Source organism: Cyclopterus lumpus, chromosome 18, assembly GCF_009769545.1.
Source record: "Cyclopterus lumpus isolate fCycLum1 chromosome 18, fCycLum1.pri, whole genome shotgun sequence".
Classification (NCBI taxonomy): Eukaryota; Metazoa; Chordata; class Actinopteri; order Perciformes; family Cyclopteridae; genus Cyclopterus; species Cyclopterus lumpus.
The window spans coordinates 3,117,359-3,139,731 of record NC_046983.1 but is presented as its reverse complement, the minus strand read 5'-3'; the positions used below and the strand labels follow the sequence as shown (position 1 = coordinate 3,139,731).

At 44.6% G+C, this 22,373-nt stretch overlaps 3 protein-coding genes across 5 annotated transcripts; all 3 read left to right on the top strand.

The window, feature by feature from the left end:
- The first annotated feature begins 427 nt into the window (after positions 1-427).
- Positions 428-6,011, top strand: LOC117747585 (ankyrin repeat domain-containing protein 46). Its single transcript, XM_034556943.1, has 4 exons — positions 428-526; positions 2,080-2,422; positions 4,380-4,538; positions 4,689-6,011. The coding sequence occupies exons 2-4, from the start codon at positions 2,112-2,114 to the stop codon at positions 4,903-4,905; spliced, it is 687 nt and encodes a 228-aa protein (XP_034412834.1). The 5' UTR covers positions 428-526; positions 2,080-2,111; the 3' UTR covers positions 4,906-6,011.
- Positions 6,012-9,026: 3,015 nt separating this feature from the next.
- Positions 9,027-16,957, top strand: LOC117747539 (CD276 antigen homolog). 3 transcript variants are annotated; one of them, XM_034556859.1, is made up of 7 exons: positions 9,027-9,123; positions 9,226-9,296; positions 10,589-10,912; positions 11,083-11,290; positions 15,054-15,118; positions 15,290-15,394; positions 15,846-16,957. In XM_034556859.1, exons 1-7 carry the CDS (start codon positions 9,053-9,055, stop codon positions 16,469-16,471), a joined length of 1,470 nt encoding a protein of 489 aa, XP_034412750.1. In that variant the 5' UTR covers positions 9,027-9,052; the 3' UTR covers positions 16,472-16,957. The 3 variants fall into 3 exon arrangements, with proteins under 3 accessions (XP_034412750.1, XP_034412751.1, XP_034412752.1); XM_034556860.1 differs by having other exon boundaries at positions 9,065-9,136; XM_034556861.1 differs by lacking the exons at positions 9,027-9,123; positions 9,226-9,296 and adding an exon at positions 9,307-9,727.
- A 213-nt stretch (positions 16,958-17,170) lies between these two features.
- LOC117747579 (sialoadhesin-like) lies at positions 17,171-21,007 on the top strand. The gene is made up of 5 exons (XM_034556938.1): positions 17,171-17,256; positions 18,119-18,391; positions 18,502-18,753; positions 20,468-20,590; positions 20,755-21,007. Exons 1-5 carry the CDS (start codon positions 17,226-17,228, stop codon positions 20,793-20,795), a joined length of 720 nt encoding a protein of 239 aa, XP_034412829.1. The 5' UTR covers positions 17,171-17,225; the 3' UTR covers positions 20,796-21,007.
- The last annotated feature ends 1,366 nt before the right edge of the window (positions 21,008-22,373 follow it).

The following is a 22,373-nucleotide window of genomic DNA, read 5'->3' as shown; positions in this document are numbered from 1 at the left end:
GATGGACAGTAATGCAAGGAAAAATATAAAACTGTGGTAGACCGGGGCACAGTACTGATAAAATTAATAAAATATAAACTGAAATTTAGATGAAATAAATTAATACACATATTTAATATATATTATATATGTATATATACATGTATTGTTTATTATATATATTTATTTATTTTATATATATATATAGTATATATATATTAATATATTATTTTATATATATATATATGCATATATTTTTTAAATAATGTGATAACACCTCCATGACAGTAATATATATTTATATTATTATTATTTTTTATATATGTATTTATATTAACTATATATATTATAAATGATTTAATATTTTATTTATTATTTATTTTAAATACTGTCGTTACACCTCCATGCCAGTAGGTGGCGACCGACGCCGTGCTGTGGTTTGGTAAACAGAAGAAGCCCGACATCACAACAACACTGCTAGCTAGTAACGTTAGCTCAAAGAAGAGCGACGTGTATTTTTTTCTGCTAGTTGGGAACTTATTAACAGGTGAGTAATATACCTGACAGACAAGAAAAGCTTCTTAAATACTTGTTTAGTTCATGTGCTCGTTTCCACTTGTATTAAATTACGCGTTAATCGGTTTCACGTCTGTGTAAAACGTTAGCCTGCTAGCTTACATTAGCTCCGCTAGCTTCTTTCTATTAGCTGTCAGTATTATCACCGTCTGAGGGTTTATTTATAGTTCAGTCTATAACGCCAGGTGTCTCGTAGCAATAACTGTGTAGCTTAAAGTTGCTACCATCTTCACCACTGCAGGCTAGTGGAAGCTACAGGTAGCAAGCTAGCTAGCTGTAACCGTAATTATCCGTTAGCTTCACTGACATGAAGGACCATTTTATAGGTTTATAGTGTTATGTTCTCGGTCACTAATGTAATATTATGTATGTTAAGGGGAAATCAATTAGACTGCTGGTAACTAATGTATGGACAGTTACATTAACTTGGCTTTGTTAAGAGTAGAATAGCATCTTTTTACATGTTTAAGGGATCAAATGCGCCGATACGTGCAGAACGAGAGGCGACTCAGAAGGTGTGTGTGTGTGTCGTGTGTGTTCAGACCAGCCAAACAGTTCTAGGTTAAATGTGGTGAAACAGGTGATTATGAAGTGCGTTACAACTTAGTATGCCACATTCTGTGGTGGCAAGAAATGCCCGGATGCGAGAATTCTTGAGTATTCCTTTACCTTATATAATAATAACAATACTTCGAATTTATATAGCGCTTTTCTAGACACTCAAAGACGCTCATATACTTAGATATGTAGCCTGTGCTTTATAGTAAGGAGTCAGAATCACTTTGACTAGGTGAAAGGTGCATAACAATAAACATAGGATAAAACAATACAAATAATAAAAACAATAAACATCGAGAAATAATTTGAAGATGCATATGGGGAAACGACAAATAGATAACAGTGCTTTAAAAACAAGTACATATTATTAAATAAAATGGGGACACTTGTTTTGTATATTCATTTGCATTTTTCTCTGACTCCCATTCACCATCAATATGCTTACTCACTCGATATAAAGGTTTTTCCTGTTCTGACTGTCACCCTGACGTTAATATTCACATCAACCCTCATATCACAGGCTACATGCCAGCAATGCCTCTTATATTTTCCAATATTCTGGTTCATGGTTGTTATTATTTATCTTTACTTTCACTGTAACTACTCTCACAAATGGACCTGCTAAACGCCTCAGACATGTGTCTATTCAGTGCTAATAATCATCATGCATTAAAATGATTTAACACTTGTTACAACCTTGCTCAAAGCAGTTGAAAGTTGAAAGCAACAAATAAACATTTGTGTAAAGAGTACCAGAACTAACTTAAACAAATAAGCAGCAGTGCCAGCCGAAGAAGAGCGGCCAGGTGATGTGTCTTTTCAGCCAGACTTGGGTGTGGCTCATCAGCTGATGGTGAACAGCCTGAAAGACAAGGAAACAGCTAACGGCACCCAGACCCCCAGTGGCGGGGAGGGGTCGTCACACACTGAACGTGTCCTGTTTTTCCTCTCCGATCTCCAACGCAGGTACGCTGGAATTTTCTGACACCCACTCGGACATGTCCTATGTCTTCATCAACGACTCGTCGCAGACCAACGTGCCGCTGCTGCAGGCCTGCATCGATGGAGACCTGCCGTTCGCCAAGCGGCTCCTGGAGACGGGGTGCGACCCCAACATCCGGGACAACCGGGGCCGCACCGGCCTGCACCTAGCTGCCGCCCGGGGCAACGTGGACATATGCCGCCTCCTGCACAAGTTCGGGGCCGATCTGTTGGCGACCGACTATCAGGGAAACACGGCGCTGCATCTGTGCGGTCACGTGGACACGATACAGTTCCTGGTTTCCAACGGGCTGAAGATCGATATCTGGTAAGAAATGTGATGCCCGAGGCGATGAAGATGATGTCAGAGGGGCAGAGAAGCTTTCCATCCTCTGCTTTTAACTTCCATATCTAATCAGCTGTGTTTTATGGCTTTTTTAAACTAAATAACTGTTAATAGCTTAACAAAATTAAGCCTTTTAGTATAAAGTCTCTTAAGTAATAACTGCTGAGATTGGTCAAATCTTTCATGTTATGGAAATTAACCTTTTCGATCTCAAATGCGACGTGAAACACTTTGAGCATTTATTAAACAGATGCTTGGAATAATTTAATTGAATGGACGGAGCTCTTTCACCACAGATGGTTATGAGGTGTGACCCAGAAAAATAGTTTGAACAAGAGTTTTATTCAGATTCAGATTCAACTTTATTGTCATTGCACAGAGTACAGGTACTGAGTATATTTATACGGTGGATATGTATAATATATATATATATATATATATAAACAGTATGTGTATATACAGTAAAGTGAAGGTGCAAGTGTCTATATGTAAACATTATGGTGCAAGTGTGATATGGGGAGAGGTTATACACACATTATGTGTTTGCCCTCCAGTTCATTCTCAGCTGCAGAAATGAGATGTTCAGGGAACGCCACGCAGGCCGACCATCAAACTGACGCATACTGTTACGAATGGCCCATTTTTTTTCATATTTCATGTAAACATCTGCGTGAACATTGAGCACTTTGAAACAATGAAATCTGAAATTAGACTTTGAAAAGCTAGAGAAGAGTGAAAGGAAGCTAGACGAGGAGGCATCTGAAACCCGTATGTTGAGATGTTTCAGTGTGTGTGTGTGTGTGTGTGTGTGTGTGTCACAGTACTTTCAGAGGATTCTCTTTGTAGTCGTTTCACGAATCAACACGGAGAATCACTTTAATTCCTATCCAGACGTACCCAAAGTAAATGGACACTCTGAAGTTAGACTCTGGTGTCATTCGAAAGGTTAGAGTTCAACGGACAGTTTGGTTTTTATTGGATCGTGATGACCTCAAAACGAGGCTTCATCGGTGAGTTGACTTGATCTTAAAATCGTTGTTGTCTGATGATAACGTTTCCAGAACCATACGGCACTAGTACCCAACTATGAATAGACGGACAGTGAATGGTACCATCTGCAGTGCACAGTCGTAAAGCCCGCCCGCGGGCCCGCGGAACAAGACTCATTTCAAGTCATGTTGAATCTGTTGAGTAAACACTGCGGTGATAAGTCGCCGTTTATAATAAATCTCTTGACGCGTCAAACAAATCCTTAATCAATATTGACTTTCTGGAGTTTCAGCCTGCAGGAAAATACGCGACTTTGTCCCCCGACCTGAGAATTTACACGAGTCGAAGACGTTAAACACAACTCACGATGACTTTAATTCACAGCCTTTCTTTTTTTTAGATTATTATCTTTACGGGCCACGAAGTAAATGTTCCTCAGTTCATCGCCTGTCACGACAGTGAGCAGATGACGGGTAAGGACATATAGGCCTCGGCAGTCACAAGGTGTCCTTCCCTGATTGGTCACGCCCCCCCGGTCACATAACTCTTTTCATTTCAACGTGCGTGATGAACTTAAAGCGTTGCTCGCTCTAGGCATCCCGAGCGGCAGTGAACCTGCCAAGTTTGTTTTTGTGTGTGTAGTCGCCATAGGATGTGTGTGTGTGTGTGTGTGTGTTTTTACTTTTTCTGTTTCTCACATTTTCAAAGAAGGAAATGGTCTAAACTTGACACCCGAACATCATCTCTGTGCTATAAACCTGTGGCATTGCAAAAGACATGATATTCTTTTACGTTGACGTCACTAATTAAGGCAAGCAGAAGAAGTTACATACAGAAAACGGCACTTTTCTAGATTTACTTGGAAACGGGTCAATTTGACCGGCGACATAACCGAAGCGTTAACTGGCTCTTAACAACACCACGCGCGTCTCTGTTTTCCGCTCCGCAGTAACCACAACGGCTCGACCCCTCTGGTGCTGGCGAAGAGACGCGGCGTCAACAAGGACGCCATCCGCCTGCTGGAAGGCCTGGAGGAGCAGGAGGTGAAGGGCTTCAACAGGGGACCCCACTCCAAACTGGAGACCATGCAGATGGCCGACAGCGAGAGGTGAGCGCCATCTGGAGATGTGTACATCCCAGGTTGGGTTAAAAGCTTATCTTGTCTCGTTGGTTATTTAATATTAAATCCAAAACGAGAGCTTGAGGCATTGATCAGCTGTGTGACCGTGACGACCTCCGTCCCCTTCGTCTGTCGCAGTGCGATGGAGAGCCACTCCTTACTCAACCCCAATCTGCAGAGCAGCGAGGGCGTCCTGTCCAGCTTCCGCACCACCTGGCAGGAGTTCGTGGAGGACCTGGGCTTCTGGAGGGTGCTGCTGCTGCTGGTGGTCATCGCCCTGCTCTCCCTGGGCATCGCCTACTACGTCAGCGGGGTCCTGCCGTTCTCCACCAGCCAGCTGGAGCTGGTGCACTGAGGGAGGTTGAGGGGAGCGGAACGAGTTTACCGGAGCCGAAATCCAGATTGTTGTTTCATTTGCAGCCCAGAATCTGTTTTTTTTTCTTGTTTATCCAAACTGTATTGTTTGAGGAGGGGCGAGTATTTCTAAAAAGCAGCGATCCAAAAGAATCCATTCATACAAACAACGCGCACGCTTGAGGCGATTTAGCAGGAGGACCCAGGAGGTGTCTCACACTAAACACATAATGTTGGTCTTGTTTTTAAATATGGTGTAACATATCATATCCCCCTTTTTTTTTAAAATGAGATCGCTGCTTCTGGAAGGGAGCGAGTGAGATAATACGTTGTAGTTTTGTTTTTAACGCCGTTTATCGATGACATTTCCTTCTTCTTTATTCTCCATTTCAATCTGTGTCTTCTGTTACAAGCTGTATATTGCCATTGTTTTGTACCTTTTCCTTTCTTATTGGTCCGATCTTTCAACTGTGTTATTTATCAGATGTTTTCACACGTTCTTTTTTTTCTTTTTCATTTTTTCACTGTATACTGTGTCACCGTTGAGTTTTCACCCTTCATCGTCTCCCAGCCGGGGGACAGTTTAGGACTTCGGGGTGACTCGACGATGCATAACTCATAACCGGTGAGAAAGCACCTCGACGTGTGCCTTTTTGAGAAGGAACGCTTCCGGCTTTGCAACGTCCCGTTAAAGACATTCCCTCCAGGAGCATGCGACTCTATTGCATTTACATCTACCCTGTTATATATAAATATATATATAAATATTTATATATAAATATTTAAATTGTATATATTTATATTATATATATATATAACATAAATATATATAATATAAATACTTATAATATTTATATACAATATAAATATTTATATATATATATATATATATATATAATATATATATATATAAATATATATAGATCGGCACAATGCTCATAAACTAGGATTGTAACAGCAGATTAACAATGTTTTGCTCTATATTCACTTTATCTTACCTGTAACCCATGTAGACTTGTATGTGCTGTGTCTTTTCCCACCTGTTGGTTTTCTGTGTTCGACACCACAAGTGTGGAAAAAGAATAAAGTTCATGCTATGTACGATAATCAGCGACCCGTGGTGTCAGATGTCTGATTGATCTGCTGATCAGTGCATTAATAAATAATTGCACAATGTCTTTAATCCTTCCAGTGATTCTTTATGCAAACTTTTAATTTTTTAAATTTATTTAACCGACAAGTTATCTTGAATTAAAGTCTCTAAATAGTCAGAAGGTTGTTTACAAGTCAAATATCGGCGGGGTTGACCCTTTGTCTGTGAAGGTGGAGGACGCGTGCGCGTGTGCGCGTGTGCGCGCGCTGTTGTTAAATGACCGGAGGCGTCGAGGTCTGGCTTCGTGTGGACGTGAAGGACCACGCGCATGAAAACTATAGAGTCCGTGTTTCGGGCCTCTTCACGGTTAGAAATGAAGCCGTGACGTAATAATATTCACTGACGTCATCCAGTGTGGAGCGACTTTTTTCTTGAACGCTTCCTACATTTAAAAATAAATTATGTATTTACCAAATTAAAGGCTCACACATATTTTGGTTAAAGTCTGCGATACAAAATAAATTACCCAAAGAAAAGGTCCACCAGTTTTTATATGTATTTTAGAGAAGCTTTAATAAACGTAGAGACCTTCACATCACACGAGAAAAAAACATTTAAAGGTACAACATATTAAAAAGCTGTAAGAAATATATTTAAAAACAAATTAATTAATTGCACCCATTCTATTATCTTTTTATTAATGGCACTAAATTAGCCACAGTACGCAAAAAATAGGCTGAACGTTGATCCACGTTTTACAAGCATAAAAGTGGTGATGAAGCATAATTAATTATATTAATATAATATATGCTACATCTTTCTGGACATTCCCCATAACTTTTAGTACTTTCCCAACGAACATTTATATATTTACTTGTGCTTTGCAGTTGCTTAATCAGATAAATGTTGTTTCCTTGATAGATTATAGTCATATTTACGCATTATGGACTTTAATTATGGGCGTGTGTTATTTGTGTTGCAGGGACCTCTTTCCCGTAGAGCCTCAGGCCACACACACACACACACACACACACACACACACACACTCACACACTCTCTCTATTGTTCGAGGTTAAATATTAGTTTTGGCATGCCTCCTTAAAAAAAAAAAAAATTAATCTACAATATTCAGAGACATTACTTCTGAAAATGTATTTCTTAAATTATTTAAATTAAAAACGACCTCAACCATTTAGTTCGAAATCAATTGAGGCCATTTTTGTTGGATATTCAGGAGTGTGTAACAATTTGAGATTTAATTTTGCTCTTTCACTCATATAGATCTTCATTTTTACAGCCATGAAATAATATGTCACGTCTTTTTGTCGGAAGCACGCGCACATAAGGCCATAAAAGGAGCTTCAGGGCCTTTAGTGGGGAACCACGATGCGGCCCTCTGGCCTGAAGACACGCAAACCTGAATTGAAAATAGTCTATAATAGTTATAAACACAATATTTAATTTAGACACACACACACACACACACACACACACACACACACACACACACGACCAAGAGATGAGCATGTGTTTTTAAAAATGTTATAACCAACTTTGGCAAACCAGGCAAACACACGCACAAGTATAGTGCAAAGACATGTTTGAATTAATGATTTAATACAAATATGAGTCAAAACCAGTGTGTCATCAATCCCCCACATATATATATATATATATATATATATATATATATATACATTAACTGTCTTGTGGTTATAGTCGTCAAAAAAATCTTCAAAATGAAGAGGAATTCAAATTAAACAAATTGTGTTTGAATGCAGCAAGAAATGGATTACAAACCTGAATTGAAAATAGTCTATAATAGTTATAAACACAATATTTAATTTAGACACACACACACACACACACACACACACACACGACCAAGAGATGAGCACGTGTTTTTAAAAATGTTATAACCAACTTTGGCAAACCAAGCAAACACACGCACAAGTATAGTGCAAAGACATGAATTAATGATTTAATACAAATATGAGACAAAACCAGTGTGTCATCAGACATATCAATCTGCTGGGAGGGTGGGGGCGAAGGAGATCACCCTCCCAGTGTAAACATGTGATGGTGCCCAGGTGGCCACACCCCTATACCTCACTCCAGGTTCCCATTCAAAGCCTCATGAAGTGCGTTTCAACATAAAATCCTCTTTAACTTGAAACGGCATGTTGTACACACATGGTACATTTTTTTTTATTTTTAACTATTTTAATTTTAAAGAGCATGAAATAATGAAAATGCCACAGATGCAGGAGGCAGGGCCATGGAGGCAGGAGGCAGGGCCAAAGAGGCAGGGCCACTGAGGCAGGAGGCAGGGCCACAAAGGCAGGAGGCAGGGCCATGGAGGCAGGAGGCAGGGCCACGGAGGCAGGAGGCAGGGCCACAGAGGCAGGAGGCAGGGCCACGGAGGCAGGAGGCAGGGCCACAGAGGCAGGAGGCAGGGCCATGGAGGCAGGAGGCAGGGCCACGGAGGCAGGAGGCAGGGCCACAGAGGCAGGAGGCAGGGCCATGGAGGCAGGAGGCAGGGCCACGGAGGCAGGAGGCAGGGCCACAGAGGCAGGAGGCAGGCCCATGGAGGCAGGAGGCAGGAAGCAGGGTCACGGAGGCAGGAGGCAGGTCCATGGCAGGAGGCAGGGTCACAGAGGCAGAAGGCAGGGCCACAGAGGCAGGAGGCAGGGCCACAGAGGCAGGGCCACGGAGGCAGGAGGCAGGGCCACAGAGGCAGGAGGCAGGGCCACGGAGGAAGGAGGCAGGGCCATTGAGGCAGGAGGCAGGGCCATGGAGAAGGAGGCAGGGCCATGGAGGAAGGAGGCAGGGCCATGGAGGAAGAAGGCATGGCCATGGAGGCAGAAGGCAGGGCCACGGAGGCAGGAGGCAGGGCCACAGAGGCAGGAGGCAGGGCCATGGCAGGAGGCAGGGCCACGGAGGCAGAAGGCAGGAGGCAGGGCCATGGAGGCAGGAGGCAGGGCCATGGCATGAGGCAGGGCCATGGAGGCAGAAGGCAGGGCCACGGAGGAAGGAAGCATCGCGAAGGAGACCAATGAGGCCATGTGCTGTGGGTCCTTCCACCCTGAGCCATGTTTCAGAGTTTGAGCTCTCTGGCGCCATCTGGTGACACAAAGGGGTTATTTCACCCTAAATGTTTGACGTCTTCAGTTAACCGAGTTTTGATGTGATGTGTTTGTGACTCTTCTCCTCCGTCTCCTCTCACAGGGAGAAGATGACCTGCAGGATGCTGCTGCTCTTCATCCTGCTGCTCTTCATCCTCACCTCCTGTGTCTGTGGTGAGTTGACGTCTGTCTTGTTGAAGCCCTCCAGCTCTGAAGCATCACGAAACACTCCACAGGAACATGCAGATGGAGGTTAAAGGCTGACGCGTTAACGCCGTCCGTCAGGTACCACGTACCTTTAGTTGAAACCACGCCCCCTGACTGTCCACCGATTGGACGGAGCTGGAAAAGGTGTTACTTTCACTTTCAAGATAAGGGATCATCTGGACTCCTCCATAAACCGCCGGAACCAGCTACTGAACACCCGCCTGACTCGGACCTTTGACTCGGACCTTTGACTCGGACCTTTGACTCTTTAACTCGGCTTCACGCGCTGCATTGAGTCGTGCGTGTTTGTGTACGTGTGCGCGTTCCCGTCATGCCTGGGCTTCTCTTCCTGGCGGCCTGCGCCCTGCTCTGCTGCGCACACCCCGTGCGCGTCAAAGGTTTGTTTGTGTTTATGAATTGTTTGTGTTCATTGTGCGTTGTTGTTCAGAAGTGAGCGCATTAGTTACATAAATACGTTGAACGTGTAGTCTCATTGAATTACCACGAAGTGGGGAAAGAAAAAGGGGGAAAACGTCGTGTGCGCGTGGGTGTTTCGAAGGGAGAAATATGGGTACAAATATAAATACATCATAGATATCCTCAAGAAACTTCCCAAAGTTGATTACTAACTCACAGACAAGTACTTTATGTATTACTGTTCGGAGTTGCTATGTTTTAAAAATGCACATGACGTCATATCTCCATCTGAAGATTTTTCTTCGTTTTATCTTGTCAACATATTGAACATATTTATTTATAATATTTTTTATTATAATAATTATAATATTATATATTATTATAATATTATTATAAGGGGCTTATTATTATGTTATATTATTATTATAATAATAATATTATAATATAGAATATAGAATAATATATAGATTATTTGTATATATAATATAGAATAACACCGGAACGTTTGGTGTCTTTAAGAGATACTGAAGTGGAGATTTCTGGTTTTTCAAGATATCAGTGGTCAGTGGGGGGTCTCAGTGTGTGTGTGTGTGTGTGTGTGTGTGTGTGTGTGTGTGTGTGTGTGTGTGACTGAGTAAAAACTAACTACTGTGTGTGTGTGTTCATGGTAATGAAGAGAGACGTAACAGACGGCAACAGTTTGTATCATTGATGTGTTTTTAATAGTTTCTGGACAACAATGAAACCAGAAGATCAATTGGGCCTTGGACTCACACACATGACCCGTTATCGTCTTTTTGAAGGATTCGTTGACAATAAAACTTTTTTTTTTTAATCGCCAGGAGACGCCTCAAGGGACACATCAGTGGAGGTCTGGGCCTCAGTCGGGGACACGGTCATTCTCCCCTGCCAGCTGGATCTGGCAGGGGAGAATGACCCATCGGTGGAGTGGTCCAAGAACATGAGCATCGCCTTCCGGTACCGGGCCGGCTGCGAGACCTTCGAGGAGAAGGACCCAGTCTTCAGCTACCGGACCAGCCTCTTCATGGAGGAGCTGAAAGACGGCAACGTGTCGCTGAGGCTCTCAGACGTGCGGCTCTCCGATGCTGGAACATACAAATGCAGGAAATGGAGGGCGCCCCAGGACACAATAGTCCTCTTCGTGGGTACGTCTGGTTATCGTTACGGGGAAGGGTCCGACTCGTGTGGCGTAATCCATAACAATGCATCATAATGTTTTTATATATATATATATATATATATATATATATACAGTATATATATTTTCTCTGTCTTCAAAGTAACTAGCTTTAAGTTTAACCAGCTTTTTGTTTAGGTGCCGTTTCGGAGCCCAAACTCTCGCTGGTTCAAGGTGTCGCGGTGACCGTGCAGTGTGAAGCGGCCTGCTGGTCCCCGTTGCCCGTGGTTACCTTTCAGGACGCTCAGGGAAACGACGTCGGCGCCGAAGAGCCAAAACATGTTTTTGATTCCAAAAGCGGGTGTACCTCCGTCACCAGGAGGGCGACGGTGAAGAACGGCAACAGGTTCGATTCTAGTTTGACTTTTTGTTATTGTTTCAGACGTAGATTTTGTTTGTCGTTGTTCGCTTTGTTTACCTCACGTAGTGACGTCATTGGAAGAGCACCAATACAACGGAGAGAGAGGGAGGGAGGAGAGAGGGAGAAGGAGATATAGAGGAAGAGGGAGATGGTTTATTAGGAGAGGGAGGGAGAGAGAGAGATTGATTTTACAAAACCTTTATTTTACATAAAACAATACGAACAAACAGACACATTGTATTCACATGAACTAAATAAAACAACACATGAATCCCAAAACAACAACTGAAGGCTTTAGCCTTAACAGTGTCGGCTCGCTGTCGGGAGCTTCCTCGTCCTTCTCCTCCTGCAGCATCTCCGTCTCGTCCTCCGAGCAGGGAAGCCACCGCCGACACGCCTCCCGGTCCAGGACCGGCCACCTCCGTCAGTCTCCTCGGGGTCGCTCCTCATACTGGACTCAGACTCAGACTCCTCGTCCCCTTTGCCCGAAGCTCCCTTCTTGGCCTGTGAGCTTTCCTCATCCTCCTCCATGTCAACCTCACTGTCCGTCAACTCGACATCCGCCTCCTGCCCACATTTTTCCTTCCCTGCCCTCTCCTCCCCCACCTGCTGGACCACCTCTGCCCTCTCCTCCTCCACTTCCTGGACCACCTCTGCCCTCTCCTCCCCCACCTGCTGGACCACCTCTGCCCTCTCCTCCTCCACTTCCTGGACCACCTCTGCCCTCTCCTCCTCCACTTCCTGGACCACCTCTGCCATCTCTTCCTCCACTTCCTGGACCACCTCTGCCCTCTCCTCCTCCACTTCCTGGACCACCTCTGCCCTCTCCTCCTCCACTTCCTGGACCACCTCTGCCATCTCTTCCTCCACTTCCTGGACCACCTCTGCCCTCTCTTCCTCCACTTCCTAGATCACCTCTGCCATCTCTTCCTCCACTTCCTGGACCACCTCTGCCCTCTCCTCCTCCACTTCCTGGACCACCTCTGCCCTCTCTTCCTCCACTTCCTGGGCCACCTCTGCCCTCTCCTCCTCCACTTCCTGGGCCACCTTTGCCCTCTTTTCCTCCACTTCCTGGACCACCTCTGCCCTCTCCTCCTCCACTTCCTGGACCACCTCTGCCCTCTCCTCCTCCACTTCCTGGACCACCTCTGCCATCTCTTCCTCCACTTCCTGGACCACCTCTGCCCTCTCTTCCTCCACTTCCTAGATCACCTCTGCCATCTCTTCCTCCACTTCCTGGACCACCTCTGCCCTCTCCTCCTCCACTTCCTGGACCACCTCTGCCCTCTCTTCCTCCACTTCCTGGGCCACCTCTGCCCTCTCCTCCTCCACTTCCTGGGCCACCTTTGCCCTCTCTTCCTCCACTTCCTGGGCCACCTCTGCCCTCTCCTCCTCCACTTCCTGGACCACCTCTGCCCTCTCCTCCTCCACTTCCTGGACCACCTCTGCCCTCTCTTCCTCCACTTCCTGGGCCACCTCTGCCCTCTCCTCCTCCACTTCCTGGGCCACCTTTGCCCTCTCTTCCTCCACTTCCTGGACCACCTCTGCCCTCTCTTCCTCCACTTCCTGGGCCACCTCTGCCCTCTCCTCCTCCACTTCCTGGGCCACCTTTGCCCTCTCTTCCTCCACTTCCTGGACCACCTCTGCCCTCTCTTCCTCCACTTCCTGGACCACCTCTGCCCTCTCCTCCTCCACTTCCTGGACCACCTCTGCCCTCTCTTCCTCCACTTCCTGGACCACCTCTGCCATCTCTTCCTCCACTTCCTGGGCCACCTCTGCCCTCTCTTCCTCCACTTCCTGGACCACCTCTGCCCTCTCCTCCTCCACTTCCTGGACCACCTCTGCCCTCTCCTCCTCCACTTCCTGGACCACCTCTGCCCTCTCCTCCTCCACTTCCTGGACCACCTCTGCCCTCTCCTCCTCCACTTCCTGGACCACCTCTGCCCTCTCTTCCTCCACTTCCTGGGCCACCTCTGCCCCTTCTTCTTCACCCTGCTGGGCCACACCCTGCCCCTCCTGAACCCCCTCTTCACCCTGCTGTGCTCCACCCGTCTCCCCCCTGTCCTCCCTGCCCCTCCTGACGGTCCCCTACGACCCCCTCAGGACCCTTCTGATTCTGTCCCTCAGCTGACCTCTTGCTTGGGCACTCCCTGGCCTGATGCCCCTCTCGTCCACACCTGCAACATTTCCCTTTTCCAGAGGTCACGTACAACACGTAGTCAAAGCCCTCGACTCCGGTCCTGATCACGAGGTTGAGCTCCTCACCCTTGTTATTCAGGACCATGAGGAGCTGCCTCCTGTGAGACACAATGTGCTTCTGCAGGGGGGACCTGCACCCCGAGGAGACCTTCCTCACCCCCGACACCACCCTTCCGTGCCTCGCCAGCTCTCCGAGCAACACCTCGTCCCTAATGAACGGGGGCACGTTGTCCACCGTGACTCTGACCGCCGGTGTTACCAGCGGCAGAACCGGCTCCACCGTGCTCACCTTCACCACGCTGTGGAGGAAAATCACGACTGAGCACACAGAACCCCACCAAACCCCCTCATGCACCCAGTAACACCACACACACTACAACACACACTACAACACACACTACCACACACACTACCACACACACTACAACACACACTACCACACACACTACAACACACACACTACAACACACACTACAACACACACTACAACACACACTACAACACACACTACAACACACACTACCACACACACTACAACACACACTACCACACACACTACAACACACACACTACAACACACACTACAACACACACTACAACACACACTACAACACACACTACAACACACACACTACCACACACACTACCACACACACACACTACCACACACACTACAACACACACTACAACACACACACTACCACACACACTACCACACACACACACTACCACACACACTACAACACACACTACAACACACACTACCACACACACTACCACACACACTACAACACACACTACAACACACACTACAACACACACTACAACACACACTACCACACACACTACAACACACACACTACCACACACACTACAACACACACTACAACACACACTACAACACACACTACAACACACACTACAACACACACTACAACACACACTACAACACACACTACAACACACACACTACCACACACACTACCACACACACACACTACAACACACACTACAACACACACTACAACACACACACTACCACACACACTACAACACACACACTACAACACACACTACCACACACACTACAACACACACACTACAACACACACACTACAACACACACTACCACACACACTACAACACACACTACCACACACTACAACACACACTACAACACACACTACCACACACACTACCACACACACACTACAACACACACACTACACACACTACAACACACACTACCACACACACTACAACACACACACTACAACACACACTACAACACACACACTACAACACACACACTACCACACACACTACAACACACACTACAACACACACTACAACACACACTACAACACACACTACCACACACACTACCACACACACACTACAACACACACACTACACACACTACAACACACACTACCACACACACTACAACACACACACTACAACACACACACTACAACACACACTACATTTTTCCCAGCACAAACTCTACCTGTATGACAGCGAGCATGATGAAGGTCTCGTCCTCCAGGCTCACCTGCAGAGTTCACCAGTCTGAGACGAACCAGACGAGGCTCACAGAGATTTACATTCCAGGTACGCTGTCGCTTTAAGACTCCACCTGTCACTCAAACCTCAGTTCACTTGTGTCATTTCGCTCCAATTTCGGGTCATTGTTTGTCAGATCCGACAGAAATAGAACTTTATGTCTTAAAGTTGTCTTAAACTTATACTTATGTCTCTCTGTATTCTTTATTATCATTTCAGAGGAATGCTTTACATCCTGGATTCCATGGATCTGCTTCCTCGTTTTATTAGTACTCATTGAAGGTGTAATAATTGCATTCCAGTGTAGGAAACGATGCAAATCTGGTGAGTCGGGAACAATTATTTTTGAAAGATGGAAACGTGTTTTGTTTTTGCAGTTGGTCACTCCTGAAATTCACCACCAGCTTCTTCAGTCAAATACCACACAGACACATATAAGTTTGGTCATTGCATCTTTTTGAGATTATGTTGATGGAATTAGTTTATTTTAAGCAGTTTATTTGTACCAAAGGCACGATTTTAAAATCAGGTCTCATCTAATCCCAACACTTGAACCACCAAAGATATTTCCATTTATCAACATAAAGATACTTGAAGAAGCGTTGCCTGTGCGAAGATTAATAACTATAGTTATAAAGCAAGTGGTGACGTGGAGCTTTTTTATGAGAACCAAACAAGAGGAAGCATCAAGTTCAACAGCAGCAAAGTTCAAGTAACGGTAGTAATTGAAATGTCAATAATGGAGTGCTAAAATAACTTTTTTGTTCTCACACAGAAGGGGAACATAAATCGCTTTCCACGCAATCATCACACCGAAATTCAACAAGCAGCAATGGTCAAAACCCGAGAAGCCAAGCTGACCCCGTCCAAAATGGCACCGCCGAGCTTCAGGGAGAAGTCGATGAACTGAAGTCGAGCCTTTGTGTCAGAGATGAGACCCTCCGCAGACTACGTGAAGAGCTCAGATCGAAGCAGAGTCCTGTTGAGTGGCGGCTCGGCCAGCCGAGTCACAGAAACCCCTCTGAATCTTCACAAGATGTCTCAAACCCCACAAACCTCGGCCCGGAACCGTTGCCCCGAGACGTTGATCCAAAACCAGCCGCCGCAACCGACGGCAACCGTCCCAACTCTGGCAACTTCACCCAGAACAAAGATTCAGAAATCTCGAAACCAATTCCATTGCCCGGCAAGAACAACAGCGCTCCTGATCTTTTGAAGTATAGCGGTGCCGTGTCGCCCGCCGCTGCTCCAGCCCTCCCCGCAGAGGGAGTCCGTGTAAACCGCTCGAGGAGCGTGTCCGAAGGCGCCAAGCCTAAAAACAACTATCTAACCTGGTCTGGTAACCGCTTCAGCCCTCTGGCAAATGTATCCGAAGATGAATCGGAGCAGTTGCTGAAATAGAAATTAGTTTGGGTGGCTTTAAAACAAACAATTGCCTAGCAATGTCTATAAAATGTTGTTTTGTGGGGTTTTCTGTCCCCAAATAGTGATGAATGCAGGTTTTAATTACATTAATTTTGGATGTTTTCTATAACAGTTTCTGGTAGTTAGTCTTTTTTTTTTTGTCCAGGCTGTTTCATTTCCTGTTTGTCCACCTGGCATGAGGCAGGTGTGAACTTGTGTGGGTGACAATGAGCCGATGTGTGCGTGGAGGTGAGAAGTCTTTTTGAAAGACTCATGAGCAAACTATCACACCTCTGATTAAATCAAAAAAACGCTGCTGACTCAATGAAATTATACGTTTCTAAAGGAATGTTTTGTATTTTTTTTTACTGCAAGTTTAGACATTTACATGAATGTTATTTTTTATGCAATGGAACATTTTACACTCACTGTAATAACTGTAAATATTGACCTTTCAATAAAACTAGTAATTCATATGTCTAATATCTTTGTTTGTGTTCTTGGAGATAACTAAGATTAAGACTGTTAAAGTGTAAATCTAATTATTCTTATAATTGTTCCTATTAAAGGACACAGCAGTTTAGACCTCGGCTCTGACTAACAGCGGCGTTGAAGAGATGAAAGACCTTTTGTTCTTCACACAGTTGAACTCCTCTTCACTTAAGTTGTTAGTGTTTTGGTGATTTCCTGTGACGACAGGAAGTGGGCTGACTTTCCATCTGCCTGAGGTGAAGACCAACATCGAGACACGATGGGGATCACATCACTCTGCCTGATGCTCTGTGAGAAATCTTTATTTAACTCAAATATACACATTTCTGCTTTCTATTATCGCCTATTTGTCACCTCGCAACCTTTTTATGGTGCTAGAAAAGAGCTCAAACCTTTTGCGTGGTCAATATTTATGTAAAAATACATCACAAAACATGACCATTGGGGTATTCTGGTTAATATAGCTGTTTTAAAGCCTTGTTCCAAGAATAAAAAACAACCACTGGATAATATTTAAGATGCGTTTTAACTTGAAATGGGTCAAAATGTGACTCAAACATAATAGGAGTATAATATATACATGTTATATGTGTGTGTTGGTATGTATATGTGAACAATAATTTGTATCAGAATATACTTAAAGTACTTATCATGCAGAATGACCCAAGAGAATAATAAATATTATTGGAAAGTGGCGTAAGAATTCTCCTACCTCTCCAGCTATATATACACTATTTAATTAAAAAGTCTTAGTTTACAGCGGTAACAAATGCAACATACACATGTATGCAGCAGTAGTAATAATCCAGAGACATCATATACAACAAACACTGCAAAATGAGGATTATATTTACATAATTAAATGTACAACATACGTCCACCACTGCAATGGATGCAATGTGACGTAAAATATGTGAACGATGCGTAAAAAAACGTGTAGAATAAGAAAAGAAAAAATGTTCAGACAATTACATCTTTCACGACCTTCTTCTTCTTCTTCTTCTTCTTCTTCTTCTTCTTCTTCTTCTTCTTCTTCTTCTTCTTCTTCTTCTTCTTCTTCTTCTTCTTCTTCTTCTTCTTCTTCTTCTTCTTCTTCTTCTTCTTCTTCTTCCTCTTCTTCTTCTTCTTCCCCTTCTTCTTCTCGTCTTTCAGCCACGTTGGTCCTCCACCCCGACAGGTCCCAGTTCTTCTCGTACGACTCCATCACTCTGACATGTGGAGAGGCAGGAAACTCCGGCGGCTGGACATTGAAGAGAAACACCTCCTTTCACACTTCTCAGATGTGCGACTCCGACTGGGGAGTTTCCTCCTCGGCGACGGCGTCCTCCTGCGTCATCGAGGACGCCTATCCGTTGGACAGCGGGGTGTACTGGTGCCAGTCTGCGCTGGGGGAGAACGGCCGCGGCGTCAACGTCACCGTGACTGGTAACGCGGCCTTTACCGTATTCCAGGGTCTGACCTTATGCTCTGCAGGTTTTTGACAATCTATAAACAGTGTCCGAGGACGATGACAGCTGTGGTTTAATTTTTTCCAGACGGTGATGTCATCTTGGAGAGCCCCGGACTTCCCGTGACCGAGGGCGATGAAGTGACGCTCCTCTGCTCCTCCAAGGGCCGAGAAGCCACGCCGGGTTCGTCTGCAACGTTCTACAAAGACGGCGTCCCCCTCGGCGCTCCGACGGCCGGGAGCGTGACCTTTCCGAAGGTGTCCGAGTCCGACGAAGGTTTCTACGCTTGCGAACTCCCCGCGGGAGGAAGGTCGCCCCCGAGCTGGCTGGCCGTTAACGGTAACGACCGTGTGCTCTTTGCACGCAGTGTGCACGTGGAGGTCAGCGTCAGCATCAAGTCATACGAACATGGCCATATGCGTTCAGAAGGTTCCATCGAAGCAATAAGCTTCCTGCAGACGTATTGATTTGGAATCAATAAATACGTTTGACCTACTTTACCTGTATTTCTATTTGATGACACTTTCTAATTGTTCTTATTGTTCTGATTGTTCTGATTGTTCTGATTGTTCTAATGGTTCTGGTTGTTCTAATTGTTCCGGTTGTTCTGATTGTTCTGGTTGTTCTAATGGTTCTGATTGTTCTAATGGTTCTGATTGTTCTAATGGTTCTAATGGTTCTAATTGTTCTGGTTGTTCTGGTTGTTCTAATGGTTCTGATTGTTCTAATGGTTCTAATGGTTCTAATTGTTCTGGTTGTTCTAATGGTTCTGATTGTTCTGGTTGTTCTAATGGTTCTAATTGTTCTGGTTGTTCTGGTTGTTCTAATGGTTCTGATTGTTCTGGTTGTTTTAATGGTTCTGATTGTTCTGGTTGTTTTAATGGTTCTGATTGTTCTGGTTGTTCTAATGGTTCTGATTGTTCTGGTTGTTTTAATGGTTCTGATTGTTCTGGTTGTTCTAATGGTTCTAATTGTTCTGGTTGTTCTGGTTGTTCTAATGGTTCTAATTGTTCTGGTTGTTCTGGTTGTTCTAATGGTTCTAATTGTTCTGGTTGTTCTGGTTGTTCTGATTGTTCTAATGGTTCTAATTGTTCTGGTTGTTCTGGTTGTTCTAATGGTTCTGGTTGTTCTGGTTGTTCTAATGGTTCTAATTGTTCTGGTTGTTCTAATGGTTCTGATTGTTCTAATGGTTCTAATTGTTCTGGTTGTTCTGGTTGTTCTGATTGTTCTAATGGTTCTAATTGTTCTGGTTGTTCTGGTTGTTCTGGTTGTTCTAATGGTTCTAATTGTTCTGGTTGTTCTAATGGTTCTGATTGTTCTAATGGTTCTAATTGTTCTGGTTGTTCTAATGGTTCTAATTGTTCTGGTTGTTCTAATGGTTCTGATTGTTCTAATGGTTCTAATTGTTCTGGTTGTTCTGGTTGTTCTAATGGTTCTAATTGTTCTGGTTGTTCTAATGGTTCTGATTGTTCTAATGGTTCTGATTGTTCTGATTGTTCTGGTTGTTCTGGTTGTTCTGATTGTTCTAATGGTTCTAATTGTTCTGGTTGTTCTGGTTGTTCTGGTTGTTCTAATGGTTCTAATTGTTCTGGTTGTTCTAATGGTTCTGATTGTTCTGGTTGTTCTGGTTGTTCTAATGGTTCTGATTGTTCTGGTTGTTCTGGTTGTTCTAATGGTTCTGATTGTTCTAAATGGGCTCGGCGTTGACAAACTGCAGCATTAAAATACTCGTACGTGTTTTTGTTGGTAATGAAAACAAAAACGATGGCATATAATTGGAAAGGAGCCGTTCTGCATAACGACTTCTTTTTAAAGAACATTTTGATGCCAAAGCTTTTCAACCTGAATCCACTAAAGCGTCACACACCAGGTGGAGAAATAGTACAATCATGCATGTTTAAATACAGAATAGAATAACTATTTACATATCATTCCATCAAGACTCCTGTAATCTTTACTTGTGTTTAAATTCGAGGTTCTTCTTCACCGATGGTAAGAAGTAGGGCTAATAACATCTAATAATATATTTGTTCCTTCTCCGTGTGCTCGGCAGCAGCCAGAGCGGAGCCTCCTCCTCTCCTGTCGATGCCCTGGCTGTTGTGTGCCGTCATGCTGGTCGTCCTCCACATCGTCATGTTCGCCGTCTGCGTCAATGTACACAGAAACTTGGCTAAAGGTGGGAACAGCCGTTCAATAATTGATATTTGACATTAATATAAATCTATCGGCGGTTTTCTTGTGCGATACAATGAACTTAAGTTAACTTGCCACCAGTCAGAATGTAAACAAATAGCAACAATTCACATTGTATTCATTAAAGAGACTCTCCTCCTCCTGCAGCTCGAGCTGAATCAGAGAAAAGAGCTTCCCGAGAGAGATGAGCCTCGATTCCTGAAGAAGACAAGAAGCAACCCTTTACCACCACATCTAGCCCACTTAGTACCACATTTAGCCCACTTAGTACCACATCCAGCCCACTTCTAGCCCACTTAGTACCACATCTAGCCCACTTAGTACCACATCTAGCCACATCTAGCCCACTTAGTACCACATCTAGCCATCTTAGTACCACATCTAGCCACATCTAGCCCACTTAGTACCACATCTAGCCATCTTAGTACCACATCTAGCCCACTTAGTACCACATCTAGCTAGCCCACTTAGTACCACATCTAGCCATCTTAGTACCACATCTAGCCATCTTAGTACCACATCTAGCCACATCTAGCCCACTTAGTACCACATCTAGCCATCTTAGTACCACATCTAGCCATCTTAGTACCACATCTAGCCCACTTAGTACCACATCTAGCCATCTTAGTACCACATCTAGCCCACTTAGTACCACATCTAGCCATCTTAGTACCACATCTAGCCCACTTAGTACCACATCTAGCCCACTTAGTACCACATCTAGCCATCTTAGTACCACATCTAGCCACATCTAGCCCACTTAGTACCACATCTAGCCATCTTAGTACCACATCTAGCCCACTTAGTACCACATCTAGCCCTCTTAGTACCACATCTAGCCCACTTAGTACAACATCTAGCCCACTTAGTACCACATCTAGCCCTCTTAGTACCACATCTAGGACACTTAGTACAACATCTAGCCCACTTAGTACCACATCTAGCCCTCTTAGTACCACATCTAGCCCTGTTAGTACCACATCTAGCCCTCTTAGTACCACATCTAGCCCACTTAGTACCACATCTAGCCCTCTTAGTACCACATCTAGCCCTGTTAGTACCACATCTAGCCCTCTTAGTACCACATCTAGCCCTCTTAGTACCACATCTAGCCCACTTAGTACAACATCTAGCCCACTTAGTACAACATCTAGCCCACTTAGTACCACATCTAGCCCTCTTAGTACCACATCTAGCCCACTTAGTACCACATCTAGCCCACTTAGTACCACATCTAGCCCTGTTAGTACCACATCTAGGACACTTAGTACAACATCTAGCCCACTTAGTACCACATCTAGCCCTCTTAGTACCACATCTAGCCCTGTTAGTACCACATCTAGCCCTCTTAGTACCACATCTAGCCCTCTTAGTACCACATCTAGCCCACTTAGTACAACATCTAGCCCACTTAGTACAACATCTAGCCCACTTAGTACCACATCTAGCCCTCTTAGTACCACATCTAGCCCTCTTAGTACCACATCTAGCCCACTTAGTACAACATCTAGCCCACTTAGTACAACATCTAGCCCTCTTAGTACCACATCTAGCCCACTTAGTACCACATCTAGCCCACTTAGTACCACATCTAGCCACATCTAGGACACTTAGTACCACATAGTACCACATCTGGCCCTCTTAGTACCACATCTAGCCCACTTAGTACCACATCTAGCCCTGTTACCACCACATCTGGCCCTCTTACTACTGTTCTTCAAACAAAATACAAAATAAACAACCTCTGACAGAAATCTGTTGCCTTG